This window comes from Falco cherrug, chromosome 2, assembly GCF_023634085.1.
Source record: "Falco cherrug isolate bFalChe1 chromosome 2, bFalChe1.pri, whole genome shotgun sequence".
Lineage (NCBI taxonomy): Eukaryota > Metazoa > Chordata > Aves > Falconiformes > Falconidae > Falco > Falco cherrug.
Window position 1 is genome coordinate 86,256,633 of NC_073698.1, and position 18,501 is coordinate 86,275,133.

The 18,501-nt window shown below is 36.5% G+C and overlaps 1 protein-coding gene across 16 annotated transcripts in view; it reads left to right on the top strand.

The window, feature by feature from the left end:
- The window catches only part of DMD (dystrophin), a 1,162,157-nt gene that overhangs the window by 956,054 nt on the left and 187,602 nt on the right, over positions 1–18,501 (top strand). For 14 of the 16 annotated variants that reach the window (XM_055701082.1, XM_055701084.1, XM_055701085.1 and 11 more), the window contains 2 exons: positions 8,951–9,123; positions 12,074–12,230. In XM_055701082.1, the coding sequence (XP_055557057.1) occupies positions 8,951–9,123; positions 12,074–12,230 (330 nt within the window). Of the gene's footprint in view, positions 1–8,538; positions 8,612–8,950; positions 9,124–12,073; positions 12,231–18,501 lie in introns of those variants that run through there. The other 2 variants (XM_027804067.2, XM_027804065.2) reach the window with 2 other exon arrangements.

An 18,501-nucleotide genomic window follows, 5' to 3' on the forward strand; every position in this document is an offset into this window, starting at 1 on the left:
AAAGTATATATGAATTCTGTAGGTGGTAAAATATGAAATGTCTTCTTATTACATGTTAGTGCATTGAAACCTTAGATCCTTTTCTGTGAAACAAATATACAGGCTTACATGTACAAATATTTTTTTCTTCTAGGAACGTTAATTTATAATTAACAAATCTCAGGTATATTTCACTATGGACTGGTGACAGAGAAAAAAAATACTGTCCTTTTTCGTAAGATGCTTTTTTCTCCAGGCTTTGAAACAGTTGTGCAGTTGAGCTTATCTGGCTGCTTGTTGTAAGAGAAAATCAGTATTAATCTGAAGTACCAGGATGTCAGTGGAACTAATAGAGGGAGTTGCTCTCCAAACTATCCAGCAGGACTTTTAGACCTTGCCTGAGTAACTGAGTGGAAGTAAATGTTCTTGTACAGGGTGGTGCTGCCTTTGTGCTGCTACTCCTTCTTCTCTGGAAAATGGGGAGGAGGGAAAATTAGACACACTGAAAGTAGCAGCATAATTATTTTGCTGCAGGAAGTTTGCTGGAAGATTGACAGGGTGATCGTGCTGGCAGGTAGGTGTAATGAGATTAGACATTCATTGAAGTATGGGAGTCAGGATCTGCATATGTTGGGAGCAGACTACCTTCTGAAATCTAGAAAACTATGTTAGTTTGTAATGGGCCTAATGGCTTTGTTTTCAGAAAATTCTGTGTATAAATACATGCACATTTATACTATTTCCTGTCTACTCATCTAACCCTAAAATACAGTTTTCAAAGGCAGATATCCAAGACCATTCTTAGACCTCTCAGTAGAGGTGGCTGGTTTTCTGACATACAGAACACTCGCAACTCCCACTTTAATACATGTTTTCCTTGTTTTGCTGCATTTGCTTACCTGAAAGGTAGTACAAGCCATCGTAGTAAAGTAAGTGTCATATACTTACATCATACAGTAAAAGTTCCTCATTGCTGTGGCTACTAGGGACTTCTCTGTGTTAGTGTAGCCTCCAACTAACATGCCGTTTCATTCTAATTAGGGTTTCCATCCTAGATATAATGACAAGACAAAGAGACAAACAGTAAAAATAACAATTTTTGTTAAAGTTGCTACTACTACAATAGTTTATACTTCTCTAATCTAATGGCAAGGATTTGACTGGATCAAATTCTGAAGTGGAACTATCTCTATAAATGTAGAAAGCTGGGTATGTTTAAACATTGGTTCCTTTATCTATTTATTTGTATTTTCATTACATGTAAATGAAATTAGCCATTCAGGGGTTTTCTTCAGTCTTCCAAGAAACACACCAAGAAATCCAAAAACTCCTCCAAAACACATGGAATTATATAATAATTTATACTTATTTTTAATTGAATAAAAATTAATTGCTAGAGGTCTCATAAAAAATTGTTTTCCCTATGAACAAGGGAGAAATATAAGGCCTTGTTTTATATCTGAAAAGCCATCCCTGTGAACAACAATCTGCACAATAAAGACTTGAGTATGTCCAAATGATTGGGCTGGTGCTGTTAAGAGTTACTGCTCCATGCCTAAGGCAGCTCACTCTTAATGAAATGAAGCAGCCCTTGCCATGTTTTCACAGTTACTGTCTGACAGCAAGAGATGGCTACATCCTTAGATGCACCTTGTAATGTCATGCAATCTGAATATAACCTAGATTGAAGGTTGTTTTGCCTGTTTATAAAGACAATCTTTTCTGAAGACAGGGCCCAATGTACTAAGGAAAGTTTTTATATCTTCTTTTAGATGAAATAATCCTTTGAATATGAATTTTGGTCCCTTCTTAGTTCTGGAACTTGTGAAATTTAAAACCGTAACAGTGGTAGAAACAACTTACACAGATTGTTTTCTGCTGGAAATTTATACTTTCGGCTTCCACTCATCAACATTTGATTCCCTCTTAGAAGACTAACTTATCCTTTATTTTTGAAAACTGTCCTGGGAACCTAGAAATGCCTTAATGATATTCATAAGCTTATCTTCCCGACAGAAAACACCTTTTTTATCTTTCTTCTTAATCAAGTCATTAGCATGAAACTCAGAGATGTAATCATACCAGACTGGAATTGGGGTCATGCCATAGGCTAGCTAGGAGACTTCATGGCATGATGATGTATAGCCATTTCACAACAATGCTTTTAACTCAATAAATCTGCCCTTTAATTACATTTTTAATCTCATTTGTTAAGTTTTTAGTATTATGTAGATTGCTCAGTAAACGCTCTTATTCTAAGACCCAATAAAAGTTTTGCTTATGGACTGGGAGAGCAAATGATTTAGAAGCCTGATGGAGGGGCTAAAAGTTTCTTTCCTATGTTGTGACATAGCTTGGTTATGTTAGCTACCATGGTCTAAATGACAATAAAACATCATATTCATCACTGTTGGATTCTCACTGTTAGATTGTCTGGAAACAAAATCGAAGAGGGTCCCCGTGGAGAGTCGGCCAAGTCACGACAATCACACCAATATGGCTACATGCCGTGCTCACTCTATTAAACAAACAGGTCGTATTTATAACTTAAACCAACTGCTCACATGACTCTACACACAGGTGATTGGATAAAAGTTTCTGGTCACGCGGGCGTCCGTGTCGCTGACTGGTGAGCATGCTGCAGGCGCCTGATCAGAGTGTGCCAATGAGAGTGTGTTGATTTTGCAGTTCCCAGGTCTTGCTCTGCACCTGGCTTCTTGTTTGTGCATAGCTTCTTTTCTTTCTCCCACTGCTTCTTCCAAGGACAATTTAAAGTTGCTCTGCAGTTTCAACTAACAGGCCTGGGTTGTCCAACCCGGACAACGGTAACATATGTCCTCAGTCCTTTAAAAATTCCTCTACACAAAATAGGTCCCAAAATCCTATCTGAATTAGTTATATTTTGATCTGAAGAAAAAAACCAAACAAAACCCAAAAAAACCCCAAAAAACCCCACCAACAACCAGTTCTTAGAGGAACAATGACTTCTGGAAGAGGGAACTCCAGTCAGACCAATAGTGTCTTAAAAAGCAAGGAATACTTCAGTGTTTTGTTCCACCATTAATTTAAATCATAGGGTTTTTTCAGTCTAGAACAAATTCTGTCTTTCATTTCCAAAAAAATAATACATTTCTTTCTGTTCAAATACTTTGAAAATAATGACTAGTTCACAAGAACAGACTGTCATAAAAAGTAGTGTAAACTGCCCTTCTATTGCTAGAAGCAAAAGAAATAGATCAAGTCCATCTTGCACTGAATCTACCACTCAGATACCTAAACTGCATTTGGCTTGCTGTGTTGTCACCATTAATTCAACATCTCCAGAACTATAATACCCACAAAACCATTCCTCTGTTTAGCAGACAGAAGAATAAGCTGTGATCCTGAAAGAGGTGCCATGTGCATGGATCTTTGTGCCTCCAAAAGCTGCTGGAGTCTGCAGGGACATTGGAAAAAAAGTCTCAAACTCTCGGAACCCTCACACAGAGTTTAATGATTTAGGCAGAATCAGAAATTTGCAGGAGTAAAGATGTAATTAAATAAAAATAAGTAGGATGATTAATTTGAAATCCAGTCCCTAAGCTGTGCTGGACAAAGTTGCAAAGTACAGACAGTGAGTCTATTTCCTATACTGTAGAATCCATAAGGAGGTTACAAACAAAAAAAACAACTTTTTTTTGTTATACCAGGTTACAATAGCAAACTTTTCTGTTTATATCGACTGAACTCCACTGTTGGTAAAAACTCACAGACTATGCCAGGCCCTAACAGCTATTCTATCCCCTTCAAGTCCATGGAGAAAAGACATATTCTTTAGAGATGTGCTTTGCTCAGTGGTATTGTTAGAACTAAAAAAATACTGGTTTGAAACAACTTTGTAAGTTCTGCCTTCCCCATGCACCTGAAATGATGTTTAACCAATGCAAATGCAAAGCAAAAGCAGAAAGAAACCCACATTCTTGAGAAGTTTTGAGATCACCACAAAAGAATATGAAAATGTTTTTTACTCACAGAAGGTTGTATCTTAAACAGAGGAAGGAAGGAAAGGAATGGAAAGGGACGGGAAAGGGGAAAAGAAGGAAGGAAAACGAGAAGAAAGCCAGGAAAGGAAAAGAAAGTAAGAAGAAAAAGAAAAAAGAGGAAGGAGAAGGAAAATAATAAGATAAAAAAAGATAAGTAGAGAAATGAAGAGAAAGACAGGAAGGTAAAGGAAGGGAGGAAGGAATTATGGAAAAAGAAAGAGGAAGGGAAAAGTTAAAGAGGAAGGAAAAGAGAGAAAGTGGAGGAAAAGGAAATGAGGAAGGGAAGAAAGGGGTTGAAAAGCTAAAGGGGAAGGAAGAAAATAGGACTGTAAGAAATAAGAAAAAAAGGAAAATGGCAAAAAGGGGGATTACATCATCAGTACTTTTTGTACAGTGTAAGAGGTTTACAAAAATATGTTACTAATTTAAAATGTCTAGCTGTGTTTTTTTCCAGAAATTATTTAGCAGAAATATAATACACTTTGTTAATACAAATATGAAGGGGGCCGTTGGTTTGGCTAACTACGCAGAGAGGTTTTACAGAGGTACAGGATCTTTTTGTTTTGAGTGGTTTCATGATTGATTTTCTAGCTATTTCAGTATTAGCATTACAGAAACAATACTGTAAAGTATAATACTTTTGAACTATATGTAGCCACACGGGTATTAATTGCTGATGCTTTGAGTACATGTATGTAATTATGCAGACTTTATTTTTTTAATTACTGTCAGTAGAGATCAATTTTATCCTCTGCATTCCTTTCTATTAATCAGATGGTGGTGTCTTTTACTTTGTGAGCCCCCATGCCTCAATTAATGTCATTTATTTGATTAGCAACTTTGTATAGTATCTAGAAAACGTAAAATGCTTCACTGGAAATTAAAAACACAATTCCAAGGGTGAAACTGAGTTTGTAGAGAAGGATTTAAGGGCTTTAAGTTCTTTAAATTATTACATAATTTATTTTTTTTTCTACTTTGTTTAAAATATTTTTTCAGCTGTACTGCATTAATTTTCATGTCTTAGTCTGACTCATGTATAGTCCAAGTAGTGTAACTAATTCCTTCTAAAACTTCATTTTACTTCCAGCCTACCGATCCCTCTCTAATGTATTGCCAAAATAATGGCAGATTTTGCCATCTGTCATGTCCTTTATATGTCATGTCTATATATTGCATGTGGGATATGAAGGATATTGACACAGATTAATTATTTCCGATAAAGTATCTCAAGCCATATTGAACTCTTCTAGGACTCTCTGCCATGTGGAGGCTGGCAGAACTTCTAATGTGCTAGGTTTCACAGCAATGACTCCGCAGCATTTTACAGGGCTCTGTGTAAAATAAAACATGTGGAGCCACAGGTGAATTTTTCTTTTACCTACCGAGAAGATTAGGACAGTGAGGATGTGTACTCCTATGGAGAATGGTAGCAGTAGTTGCAAGGGAGAGAACTGAGATGGACATGTGAGAACTATATCCACCCCCTAGCTTTATGGCAGAATTGGGTGTGCTGTCTTACAGCCTTCCTGTGCTCCTCCCTTGAAAACATGCATACAGGTTTCAGCAGCTCAGGGCAAAAGTCAAACAGCTAAAGCAAATTCCCTCACCCTGTTTTGTCCAAGAATATTGTTCCCCTCAAGACCAGTTTATATCATATCTTTATCATTCTTAGTTCTGTGACTTAGTTCTAGACTTATTCTATACAGTATATTAAAGTAGATACACATTTTTCAATGTGTAGAAACCTGTCATACCTATCCATCAGGGTTTCTATGAACAAATATTACAGTCGTGGTAATAAAGGAGGATTTAACTCCGAAATTCCTAGGCAAATCTGCATGTGATGGAGTCGCAGTTCTTTCTAAGCAGTTCATCTCACTCTAAGCAGTAACTTGCGATCAAGAAGATATTTTTCATTTTGCTATCTGCTCATTTTAAGGGAATCTATTTCCACACAGCCTCAGTACTAACCACTACAGCAAAAATGCAGCGTAGAGTCAACTTAAGTCCAACTGTAATCCAGTGGAATTGTATCGGGATTAATTTTTCATCCTCTGCAGTTTCTCCATGTGTTTGAACACACTGGAAAATACAAAAATTCAATAAATAGTCTATGTTTAGTTTATATTCTGTGCTTGTTGGTATGATGTGTAACGACAGCATACTTTTGCAAATATCATAGCAGTTTATGAGATGAAATAGATCTTCCTGCTTTATTCTTGTCAAGAAAAAGAATCTAGTTCATATTGATCTTTCACTTATTTTTGAAACATGGAAATTACTTTTTTCAGAAAACAAATAAAAGGTGTATAGATCCTTTTCTGATATGTACTCTGTTTCTCTTGGAATGTGAAGGAGCCATAAAGAAAGGATCTGAAATGCACCAAACAAAATGGACTAAATATATTTGTTGTTGTCTTGCTTTTTTGTCAGCGTAGGCTTCCTGCATAGCTGGAATAAACTAGTTTTAGAAGCATTAGGAGTGCAGTATACAGAGGTAATTTGGAACAAGGAAAACCAGATCTTGAATAATACCAAGCTTTTGATAAGAGTACATTGCTTTTCATGTTTGTTGCTCATTGAACTAATCATCTACATTTATTGTGATAGGATGTAATATTCTGAAACAAAAAGGATATGGCTTGATTTTATTTTTAGAAGTATGCATGTTTCAGGAGAAAAGCATGAAATGCGTTGACTATGAGACACTTTTTCTAAAAGAAAAATCTGGAAGTGCTTTTTTTTTCCCTAATTCTGTGTTCTGAAATGCTATGAATATAGGTGTGGTAAAAAACACCAAGAGGGTATGGATTGGACAGCTTCCTGCTGTGAACAGTTATTCATCATACATGTTTCATGGCACGTGTTCTTGCTGAGGAAAAGGCAGCTGTTTCTATCACCACCCTAAAAACTAATAATTTCGTGCAATAGATAATGCATATGATAATTCTTTCATTCAGCAATAGATTTATAAATTTTTAAATGTGGAATGACTTTGGAAGTATACAAACATTAAAAGTTAACTTTTTTACTGTGAACTTTATCCTTATTTATATATTGTTTTGGTTATTTACATCAGGTTTGTGATACTTAACCTAGCCTAAATAAAATCTCCAAATGCATACTTGAAGAGAAAGAAATTTGGTAATAAAGTATTGTTCAGTCCAGCAAAAAAAAAAAAAAAAAAAAAAAAATCACAGAAGCTGAAGCTAGCAACATTCAGACTTGAAATAAAAATACAAATTTTCAAGTAAGGCCATTCATACCTGGTATATTATACATGGTTATTTACCTTAATAATGGTATTTTTAAAAATCTAAATCACCTTTTTAATATCAATAGATAAATACAATACTTATGATACAGTTGAATCCTTCAGAATTACCTCTGATGTATTCCAAACTCATTCCTAACTACTTTACTGCTAGGATGACCATAGGTAAAGTAAAATAGTTGGATAAGAACTCTTATACTGTACCAAAGACATTTCTGGCTTGTCTTAAAATTGCTCCAAATACAGTGCTAGTCATTGCTGTGCAAGAAATAGCTATCCAGTAAAGGACAGTAAATGACATTTGGAACAGCCATAGGTGAACAAGGACAATCTACTCATGATTCAGTGCAGCTAACATTACACTTAAAATATCAAATAAAACCAATTCAATTAGGAACACACCAAGTAGGCAAGTTGTGTGCTCCTCTCCCTCAAAGTCATTCGTCTAAAGAAAATTGCAACAAATTTCCATTGGGGACTACCTGTGATGCTCAGTTAGTGCTGGGTCTTGCTCTCATATGCCACAAATAATATCCGCTTTCACACTTCATCCCCAGCACTCTCATTTCAGGCATCCAGAAACTACCACCACAAATCTCAGTGCCCAAGCACCCCAGGAGAAAATGCAGAGCTTTATTCACTAGGTCATTTTCTTTGTGGCTTTGTGTGCTTCTTTGTTTGAAAGTGAAAGTACTTTTGTGCATATGTGGCTACCTATAGAGTACCTGTGTGCTCATGTATGTATGTGTTGAAATTAAATTTTTAATTTTTATTTTTAGTATTTTAAAGAGCTTGATTCAACCACCGTTCTCTGTGACCGAATCTGACCTTGTGGAGCTGCAGCATGCAAACGTCTTGGAGAAGGGCAGCCAATGTACAAAGGCTGCATTGAGTGTGTGGGCAGGCTGGAATGCTGGTACCCGGGCAGCTCCCTGAGGAATGTTCTTTTGGCAGAAAGAGCCGTGCTAAAAATGAGGGGGAAAAATGAATTCAAAATGTAGAGCTGGCCTGCAGTTAGAGAGTGATAAGAAAAGTTGGCTGTTCAACATGAACTGCCAGTTGCATATTCTACGTCCTTGCTATTCTCAGGTCCTCCTACAGCCATGGCCCTGACCAGTGTTTTGATATAGCACAAAGTGGCTGTTTATTGCTATTGACTGCTGAGGCCTGTGCTCCAAAATGCGTTCTGTCAACAGAATGTAAGTGAACTTGGCATTTTAAAGCTCGGCTGCTGCGGTTGTGTAGTTTCCTTGGAATTGCCATGCAGCAGGACCGGTGTTGCAGTCCCCAGCTCAAACTGAAAATGTTGCACAGGAAGACGTATCATGTGAAGGTCAGATTTACCTGAGATCTTGAGGGTTATGTGGGGTTTTTTTCCCTCATCAGCACAGTAAATATATCTTGTCCTTGCTTTGTTGCCTGTCAAAGGCTAGACTTTTAACTTTCTAAGTTTTGTTCAGTATGCTCTGTACAGAAAAAAGGTTATTATTCGGTGCAAAGGGCCTTCGTGTGAAAGGGAAAGAGTATATAGTACGTGATATTATGGTAAAAGGAGTTGTCAAAACCTGTGCTAACTCTGTGTTGCACTGAAGATTTTTACACCATTTTGAGAAGTGATATTTTCTATGATTTTGCAAGAAATCACATGTATTGTTTTCTATTGCTTCCATAGGAACTACAGGCAGAAATTGATGCTCATACTGACATCTTTCACAACCTCGATGAAAATGGGCAGAAAATCCTGAGGTCCCTGGAAGGCTCTGAGGATGCAGCCCTGTTGCAGAGACGTCTGGATAACATGAACCTCAGATGGAGTGATCTTAGGAGGAAATCCCTAAATATTAGGTAGGACCTGAACGTAAGCAAAAGCCTATAGTTGGTGCGTAAGATGGAATGCTGCATTTTGCTGGTAAAAAGGTTTAATTTTGTGTCTGATAGCACTATTTTTGTCTATTTTTAAATGATTTGTGCTATTTTGAATGTTGGCTTAACTTTGTAAGAATGATCAGTTTTTTTAGCGTGAAAATGATAGTAGAGGATTAGGATTTAAGGCATATGATGAGGTTTTGTAATTACAGGAGAGATTAGCATGTTTAAACAGCAACTGTACCCCCCTCTGAATATGGGCTTTTTCTAGAGCTGGGATGACTTATCGATGACTCATGAAAGAAAATTATTAAATAACCTATATTTATGATAAGCTTTATTTCTAAGGCTGCTATTTCCAGTGCAAAACTAAGAATAGCCTTGCAAATGAGACACAAATTATTTAAGATTGTAGCTGTTGTCTGGAGTGTGGACGGAATTACAAAATAAAATCCAGGAGTAAAAGATATCCATAGGTAGTGCCATAAGAGGAAAAATTTCTGCTTGCAAGGAAAAATATAATAAATGTTAATGTTACAAATGATGAAGTGGGGGTACACAGGCTTCAATGGGCTGAAGATTGCTTTTCAAAAGGAGGAAGCTTCTCTTCAGAAATACAACTTTTACATAGGCATCCCAGCTCTGTTGCATTCAGTCTCCTGCATTTTTTCATTTGCTCACTTGCTGTGTGTAGTTCAGAGGGCAGCAAAAGGCTGAAGTGTTTTTCAAAGTGATTTATGAAATATTAGCTTTTTTCAGCTCAGGCCCTGAGGGATGTCTGTCTGTGTAATGACAAAAGTCATCTTCATAACATCAATCATTAAAAATAAATGAAGGATGTAAGGTTGAAAAGATATTAGTAGCTAAAGAAAAAAGAGACACACATTCCTTCTTCCTTCTTCTGAGGAGCAAAAGAAGAGGGGTATAACCCTTCAAGGTCTCTCTGAGAATTATCTGTTTTGTCTGCACACATTTGAACACATTTATAAATATATGAGTGTATGCATATGATATACACCAGTGTGCACATACATAAACATATATTCCCAAAGGTGAAGAAAGGGCAGAACAAGATGGGTTCTGGGAAAACCTTCACCAAACTGGAGAAGGCCAGAGCACAGCAGCAGTAACAAAACCACTTTGGGTCACTCTTTTTGCACTTTTCCTCTGTAAAGCCAGACCTGGGGATGCAGGGAAGAAGTGAGGACCCCAGGTTTTGCCTCCAGTTGCTGCCTTGCTCTGGAGGAGGTGGCAGCTTGTGTTTGCTGGGAAAAGTGTGAGAGGCAGGAGTTAACCTGATTCTGAAACTTGGCTCCTTGACTGTGCCCCCTCCAAAAGCCCTGTGGTCCTTGCTCTGGCTGTCACCTCCTGCAACTCCCCATACAACATTCTTGCTTCTCTCCCCCCTTGCTGCTATGGGAGACACCCTGGAGCTCCCCCAGCCCTCGCTGCCTGCCAGGCTGCACTCCCCACGCAGCACCTGTGGTCAGGCAGTCTGGCCCCAGCTCACAGCTGCCCTGTGAGAGCGGAGATCAATAGGCAGCACGGTCTATGTGTGCCCCTCCCACATCGCCTTTAAGTTTGGAAAAGGAGTTTTTCCATCACTTCACATACCAGAGCGGCTGAGCTTTCTGTCAGCCTGTGGCTAATCTGTCCCTTTCCTTGCCAATCCAGTTGCCTGGTGTAAAAGGTCAGAAAAAAAACAGAATCCACAGGGCATTTCAAAGAAATACAGCTGTCCTTACCTTCAGCAGTTCCTCATTTCATTATCCAAACTAAGTAATAAGGTGTGCAAAACACTGAGTCCATATTTATCACGTTTCTTTATAGAGCATTCCATATGAGGTATAGGAGTAGCATTTTCACTGTCAGAAAATATGTGATTCTATGTGCAATCACTGAAAAAGAAGAGAAATGTTTGAACAAAGATGGAAGTTTAACAGAAAAAAACATGAAATAATAGAAAAGCCATCTTTATTTTCCAGTACATTTTATAACGTACTGTTATGTAATACTGCTTTTGATGTTACCTGGAAGTGATTTAGGAATTTCTTCCCAACCAACAATTAAAAAATGGCATATTCCTAAGTCTAGAGAGACAAAATTTTAGTGTGCTTTATCAATGGTATAAACAAAATTGAAGATTTGATCAGCCCAGTGATGTTTCAGTCAGGTGTTTTCTCTCCACAGGATTTAGTTGCTGAAAATTAGTAGCTCAACACTTGATCCCAGTATTAGAAAAAACACATTTACACATACACAGAGGAAATATTTGGAAGATGTCCTCATAGTGGAGACCTTGTTTGCACATGGTAGTATTCTGTCTCTTAATTTTTCCAGTGATTCAGTTTCATTCACACCTCTGTTCAAAAGGCACAGACATTTGGCTACTGTAAGGGCATTCTACTGGCTTTAACAATCTCCTCACAACTTTTTTGGGAAAGAATAGCATTGGTTCTCTTATCTTAAAGGTGAGCAACAACATGAATCTTATGTGAGTTTGAACTGTTTGTGTAGCAGTTTAGAGAAATGCCTGCTCTTCTATGAGTTGGAAGACTACTCTCCACATTTTAGTTAATTAATCTCCTAGTAATCCTAAGTGATGACTAAATTACTCTCATGCTAGTCCTGCATAATATTTGTGCACGCTTAGTGAGATTGACAATTCAACACAGTTATTATTGCTGAAGAGGAAAACTGGAGAAAAAAAAATAACCCGAGAGATGGGAAAAGAATGTATGTTTCAGGCCAGGACTTCAGAAGCAAATTTAAATCAGTGTTGCCAGAGTCCAATTCAAAGCTACTGAAGCTATTTAAAAATCGCAAAGTTAATGAAACACTAGGATCTTTCTCAGTAAGTAAGCTTGTACAATTTGGGTTTTATTTTCAATGTGCCTGAATATATCTTATATTTAATTCATGCTTTCAGATCCCATTTGGAAGCCAGTACAGACCAGTGGAAGCGTTTACATCTCTCTCTTCAGGAACTTTTGGCATGGCTGCAATTGAAGGAGGATGAATTAAAACAGCAAGCACCCATTGGTGGAGATCTTCCCACTGTGCAGAAACAGAACGATACTCATAGGGTATGATTTTTTTTAAATTATCTTTCGGTCATTGCTTTTTGTTTTGCAGGTTAGTGCTGCATGAAACAACCCTTCTTGGAAAAACTAAGATACCTTTTACAACACATTTAGAGACAATGAAAACTGAACTTCTTGCATATGGGTACCATGTACAGTTTTGAAATACTGCTTAGAAAATCAGACTTTTGGAGAAGGGAGTGTTTACTATCACTCCTTGGATTTTTGAAAAGCAACACAGGATTTTCACAGACCTATCACAGACAGCTAGTTTCCATGGCCAGAAAAAATAGTAATCTAATATTATTTAGGGATTAAATAAGTAGTTTTGAATTGTTTTCTAGATCAGACATTTAAATTTCATGTGTACTTTTTGAAACCCCATTTTGTTATTGATTTTTGGAACATCTGTTGTTAAACAGCAATTGTTGTTGAAAAGTAGCTGATACCAGCCCTAACACACAACCGTGTGCATTGTGAAATTATTGTGATAACAGACTGTAACTCTCTATAAGTGATAATAATTCCATCAAGGAATTCTTAAGGAAAGGCAATAGCAAACCATTGTATGGGGACTGTTCCAGACTAAGCTTTGAGTAAAATGGAACCTAAATCCAACCCTTGTATGGGAAGTTGTTGGTTGTGTTTTTTTTTTTTAAAACCCACCAGATGAACAACCCCTAAAATAACACAATACTGCTAAATAATTTATCATACAAAGATTCACAGAGGACTTTGTGTTAAAGGTATGCTTTAAGTATGTTTTCTGTGTTGAATCAAGTTCACACCTGTCTGATGCTAACCTAATGTCTTCTTTCAGGCAAACAGCTTTTAATTTGTTATGCCATTGTAGCCTATTCAGGTCTGAATGTGAAATCACAGTTCTAGTACCTCAGCTATGCTTTTTTTTTTAGTAGTGTCATAATGAAACCCATAAGAAAACTAGTGTTCTGCTAAAATAAAGCTGAAGCATTACTGAATGAAGCAGTAAATAGGGCAAAACTGTTGCTCTGAGAAGGAATAGGGAACCATGTGAAAGGTACCTGGGATAGCATACCCAACTTCAAGAACTCCTATTCTATCACTTATGAACTCTATAAAATCCTGTCTAGCCCTTATGATAAGACTTCTGTTTCTTTTGTGTTAGTTTCTGATGAAAACTTTAATCTGGGAAGCACCAGTTAATAACAGATGTCCATAGAGAAACCAGGCCTCAAACCACTAGGACATATCCTTATTTAGTAGGAAGTTGGGAATACAGTGTCAGGGTATTTTTTTATTATTTTTTTTTTTTACAGAGAACAGTATAAGATCAAGGGCAAGGACCCTTTCTGATATAGAGAAATTGTCCTTTCATGTTTAAAAGGTAAATGTATGTAGTGATTGGGACAACCCATATAAGTATTTATACTAAGACATTTCTCCACTATACACTATTCCATTTCTTGGAATTTACTTGGATGTAATATTCTAGCTCTCCTCTCCTTCATCCACATGTGTCTTCAGTTAAAATAATGACATTATTGGAAGGTTTTCCCTCCTGTTTGATGACCAAGTATACTTCAGTGTATTTCAAAAAAATGTCTTTAAAATGTATATAAAAAAAAATAAATTGTCATTCTTAATACCATGAGAAGAGAATATTCCAAAACCAGTGATCGTCAGTTAAAAACCATTGAGATACACACATGTAACTTACAATGTGTGAAATTTGCCACAAAAAGGTATTGTTTCTGCAGTTCCTAAATCTCTGATTTTATTGCTTAATGGAGAAATGTGAAATGGTACTATAAAATGAAATTGGATCTGAAATACCCGTGTTTTCTCCATTCATCAAGTGCTATACTGTAAGTATTGCTCTAATAGATTGTCCTACCTAATGCTGAAGGACACATTTTAGAACAAACAGCGAGAAGATTAAGTTTGGAAACAGAACGTGACATACCTTGCTGCTGTAAGTTATCAGGAACTCTGAGTTTGTGAAAATCTGGAAATATCATACACAACCAGGATTGGCTTTTGGCATAAGCAAACAGGCATTTGTCTACAGTAGCAGACTGATGGAAGCTAGTGGCAATATGGTTTCTCAAGGGCCTGTCTTTACTTAATGGCTGAGAAAGCCATAGGGAATGATGAAAAAAACAAAACCCAAAACCAAAAACAAAACACCTCACTGTCAGTGCACAATGCTTTTCTAAGATGATATAATGCTTTGCTGCAAGGGAAAGCTTAATTGCATTTCCTAGGTCTTCCTTCTGGAGAGGTGATGTGTAGGATGTGTCTTTCTCACAAAACTTTACTTGAGACTTCAAGCATTATCACAGAAACGGTGAGGCCAAAACATCCATGACTTTATGCAGCACCACCTTTTTTCCCTGTGTGAAAGGTAAGATACATGAAATCTGAGGTCTGTCCTACCCAGCTGGCTATTGCAACTTTCATAAAGTAGTTTTAAAGCCCATCCAGAAGATCAATATGGGAGAAATAATATAAATGTTGCTTTAACTCAGCATGACTTTAACTCAAACCCTTTACCTAAAGACAACTCTTGAGGCAAAACAAGACTTAAAGAAGGGCTTGTGTAGAAGTGTTACAACAAAACTTGTGTTATCTGAATAATGTTTGAGTATTCAAAAACATGACCTTTCCTCCTGGATCAAAGAAATATTTTTTTCATCTAGAGAAATGACTTCTCATAACATATTAATATTGTATATTGTTCTACAAACTATTAAAAAAGTCCCTAGAATTCATGGTAAAGGTGGCAAGACATCAGTGATGGACTAAGTGATCTCTCTCTCACTCATTAATCAACTGAAGTGTTTAAAACTTTCAGGGATGAGAAGTGCTGCGTGAAAGTAAGTTATCATTAATAGGTGGAAAGTAACTTTACAAAATTACTTTTCCCACTCCTCCTTTCTGAATATCTTCTCTGCCACATGCAGATACATACAAGACACAAATCTATGGTCATCATGTCTAGTATCAAAACTAGAACTTTTTTGTTCCTTTTAGAAATATGGCTTTTTTCCTGTCCCTATTCTCTAGCACTTCTGTAGTTTAATGTGAGCCCTTTTTACTTGTAGGTATTCTGAAAAAACACATAATCCTTGAAATTAGGTTACCCTGTCTACTCTTTCAAAAGTTTCTTACAGAGAAGGAGGGAAAAGCCACCAGTGCAGAATAATGCTGACTTCAGGTTGCCTTTGACAAAATCTGTTTGCAGCTTGGAGTTTTTCTACTGTATTTTTTTTTTCCATGACACTATGGACTTTCTTTTACTCTAAAAGTTTATTTTACAGAAGCAGACATACAAAGCTGTATTTGAATGAACAGCTTACCTGATTTCTGAACATAAGAAAAATGCTTTTAAAAAGGCTTGCACCACAAGTGTAGCAGCATCTAGCTTAAAACCGGAGTGCAGTACTGAAAAGCCGAGTTTTTTCAAGAGTTTTAGGGCCTCTGCTTAAGAACAAAACTTAGTTCTCAGAGTGTTGGAGGTAAAAGTAAAGAGTAGTTGAATTTTGCTTTTGAGAAAAAGAATCTGCTGATTGTTCATTTTGTTCTCCTCAGTGTCAGTTCTGGAAATCAGTCTTCAGTAAACAAGCTAAGCCTCTACCTATCTTTTAAATGACACAAAACTTCCAGCTTTGGTTTTTCTGTATCAGTACAATGTCTTTCCTTCTGTGAAAAAAATATTTTTGCCAGGTAAAGCCTGAAGTGAACCCAAGGTAAGTTCATCATTGGAGAAGAGAAAAACTTTGAGCAGGGGAACATTATTTACAAGCAGGTTAAATGATTGCCATTGAAAAATGGCATGATGAGTGCAAACATGATTTTATGCCTGAATCTTTTTTCTAAGACAGTGTTACAAGCTGATATTTTTTTTTCCCCCCTTAAGGATGTAATTTATAGAAAAACAAACATACTTAACCTCTCTGTTGTTTAGAAGACCATCTGGAATGTCTCAGACATTCATAGCAGAGATGAAAGGAAGTCAGTTCTTATCATTAGAATGCTCCTAGTTGACAAGATTGGCTTTAAAAATTTTAAGAGTAAAATTCAGATGAAAGTTTCAAATGCTTGAATCTGTGCCAGAGGAGAGCTTGAACTCAACTGAGAGAAGAGCTATCTATGCAGTCAAAATCATTGTTGCATTATAAATTAGAGGTGCTTTTTAGACAAGGAAATTTGGAATTTGTCCCAAGTACACTCACATAACCACTATTTCTTTGAACTTATATATAGTGGGTCATTTTGTTGATTTTTGACAGCTGAAGAAGTTGTGTCTATGCCAAAGTCTTAGAATGGGTGAGAGGAGTGGGTGTGTCGGGGAAGTGGGGTGTTGTCAATAATGAAAAATGCTGCTGTTCATCAAAATACTATTTAATTATCATACAGTTTTCTTTGCTTTACTGTCAAAATAATGGTTTATTGAAGTAATATTAATAACTGTACATGTTACAGTTAATCTCAGTTCAGTTACTTGGGCATCATGCAGATAGTCTGCTTTTTCTTTCATTCTTTTAAGATTTGCCACTAGTGATTGTATTAACAGCATAAGTAGCATTTATGAATATAGAAGGTAATTATTAACAATTCCTTGGAAACACAATCCCATGAAATGTATAGCAGCAGTGCCTAAGGAGTATAATTCCTGCATCAACACACTAACTTTTTCTGGTGGCACAATTTTTATCTGCTTTTTAAAATTGAAGTCAAAACCCTTTTCTAAAAAGCATTCTGGTTGTGAAACATCTTAAATTAATTTTATTGTACTCTTTCTCTTCAAAATTAATTAAAAGCAAAAATATCTGCTTTTATAATAACAAATTAATGTTAGTTTTACTAATGCAAGTCCCTTCTCGTTATATTGTCATCTTTCAAATTAAACCGTCTGTGTTTCTCCATCTACAGAGCTTTAAAGACACTCATGAAGAGGTAACGGAGGTTTGAGATAAGCTGATCAATATAGGCATTATTAAAACGGTGGACAGAATACCACTACTGCTGTACTGTTGATGACAAATAGAGATGCTTAAATAGTTTACTTACTTTTTTTTTTTTGTGTGTGTGTTGGGTCATAAATTATGGGCATTCGATTTCCACTACAGTCACCATGAAGTGTGGAAGAAGTTAAGGAATTCAATTAAATTAGCCTAAAGTCATTAGCTGTAAATTAGACATTCATTTAGGCTAATTCTGCTTTCAGTGATGGTCGTCTTATTATAAAGATGTGTCAGTCAGGGCTTAGATAGATAAATACTTTCCTTTTTTTTTTTCTCAAAACCCCAGAAAATTTAATTTGTTGCTACTTAGGATTTTTATTGGTAGTGTGTACATATTTCACAACAAAACTTTAATCAGAAAAGCTGGCTTTATTTTCATACAGTAAGAACATTTCTTGGAATGGGATAGTGCAAAATGAGCATTCATTATTTTTAATGCTGTTCTGTGCTTCTGCTTCAGCCTCATGTTTTTTTCATTCTTTCCTTTTAAAATTTCTTATACTGAAACGTATTCGAAACTCACTTGGTAGAAGTCTGCAGATCAAAACCAGAGAAGGCTATGAGAATTGTAAATAGATCTTAAGACCATACTGTGAACTTTTCTGAAACTCAGGATTTACAGACTATAATCACACCCACCGGCTCCAATATACAGAATGGAAAAGTTGGAAAATAAAAGATTTAACACATAGGCTTACTGTTTTTCTTTAATAAAAGAGAAAGAGAATCTTCTTGTTTGTGACTAGATACAAAATATACAAAGTCGGAAAGTTCCCATTAGCATTTCTCTATTGTATTGAGAAGATAGATACAATGATTCCTGTTCACACAGTTTATGGGATGCAGTGTGCATATCTGATTATGTTATCCTTGTTCTGTTGCACAACAGATGCTGGGGAATGTGGCTTTAAACTTTTTTCAGAAATATAACACCACTAGGTGTATTTCGTTGGTACGGCTTTATACAAAAGCAGTATAAGCGGAAAGAAGGTATTTTGCATCCTTCTCATTTTTTCTACATGTACATAGCTAGGGTTTACCTGACTACAGCAGCAGGAGTCCGTACAGCAGTACTACTGATTCCAAATACATAGCTTAAAGGCATTTCTGGCTTTCAAATATGCTATCAGCTGGTGTAGTTCTGTGTTCCCATAGAATTTCTGTGACTCCTTCCTGCTCTTGGTGCCTGTGAGAACAGACCTTTGTGCATGTGCCTCCTGTTAGACTGGTTTGGGGAATAGACATTTCTGAAGAAAAATTTGTCT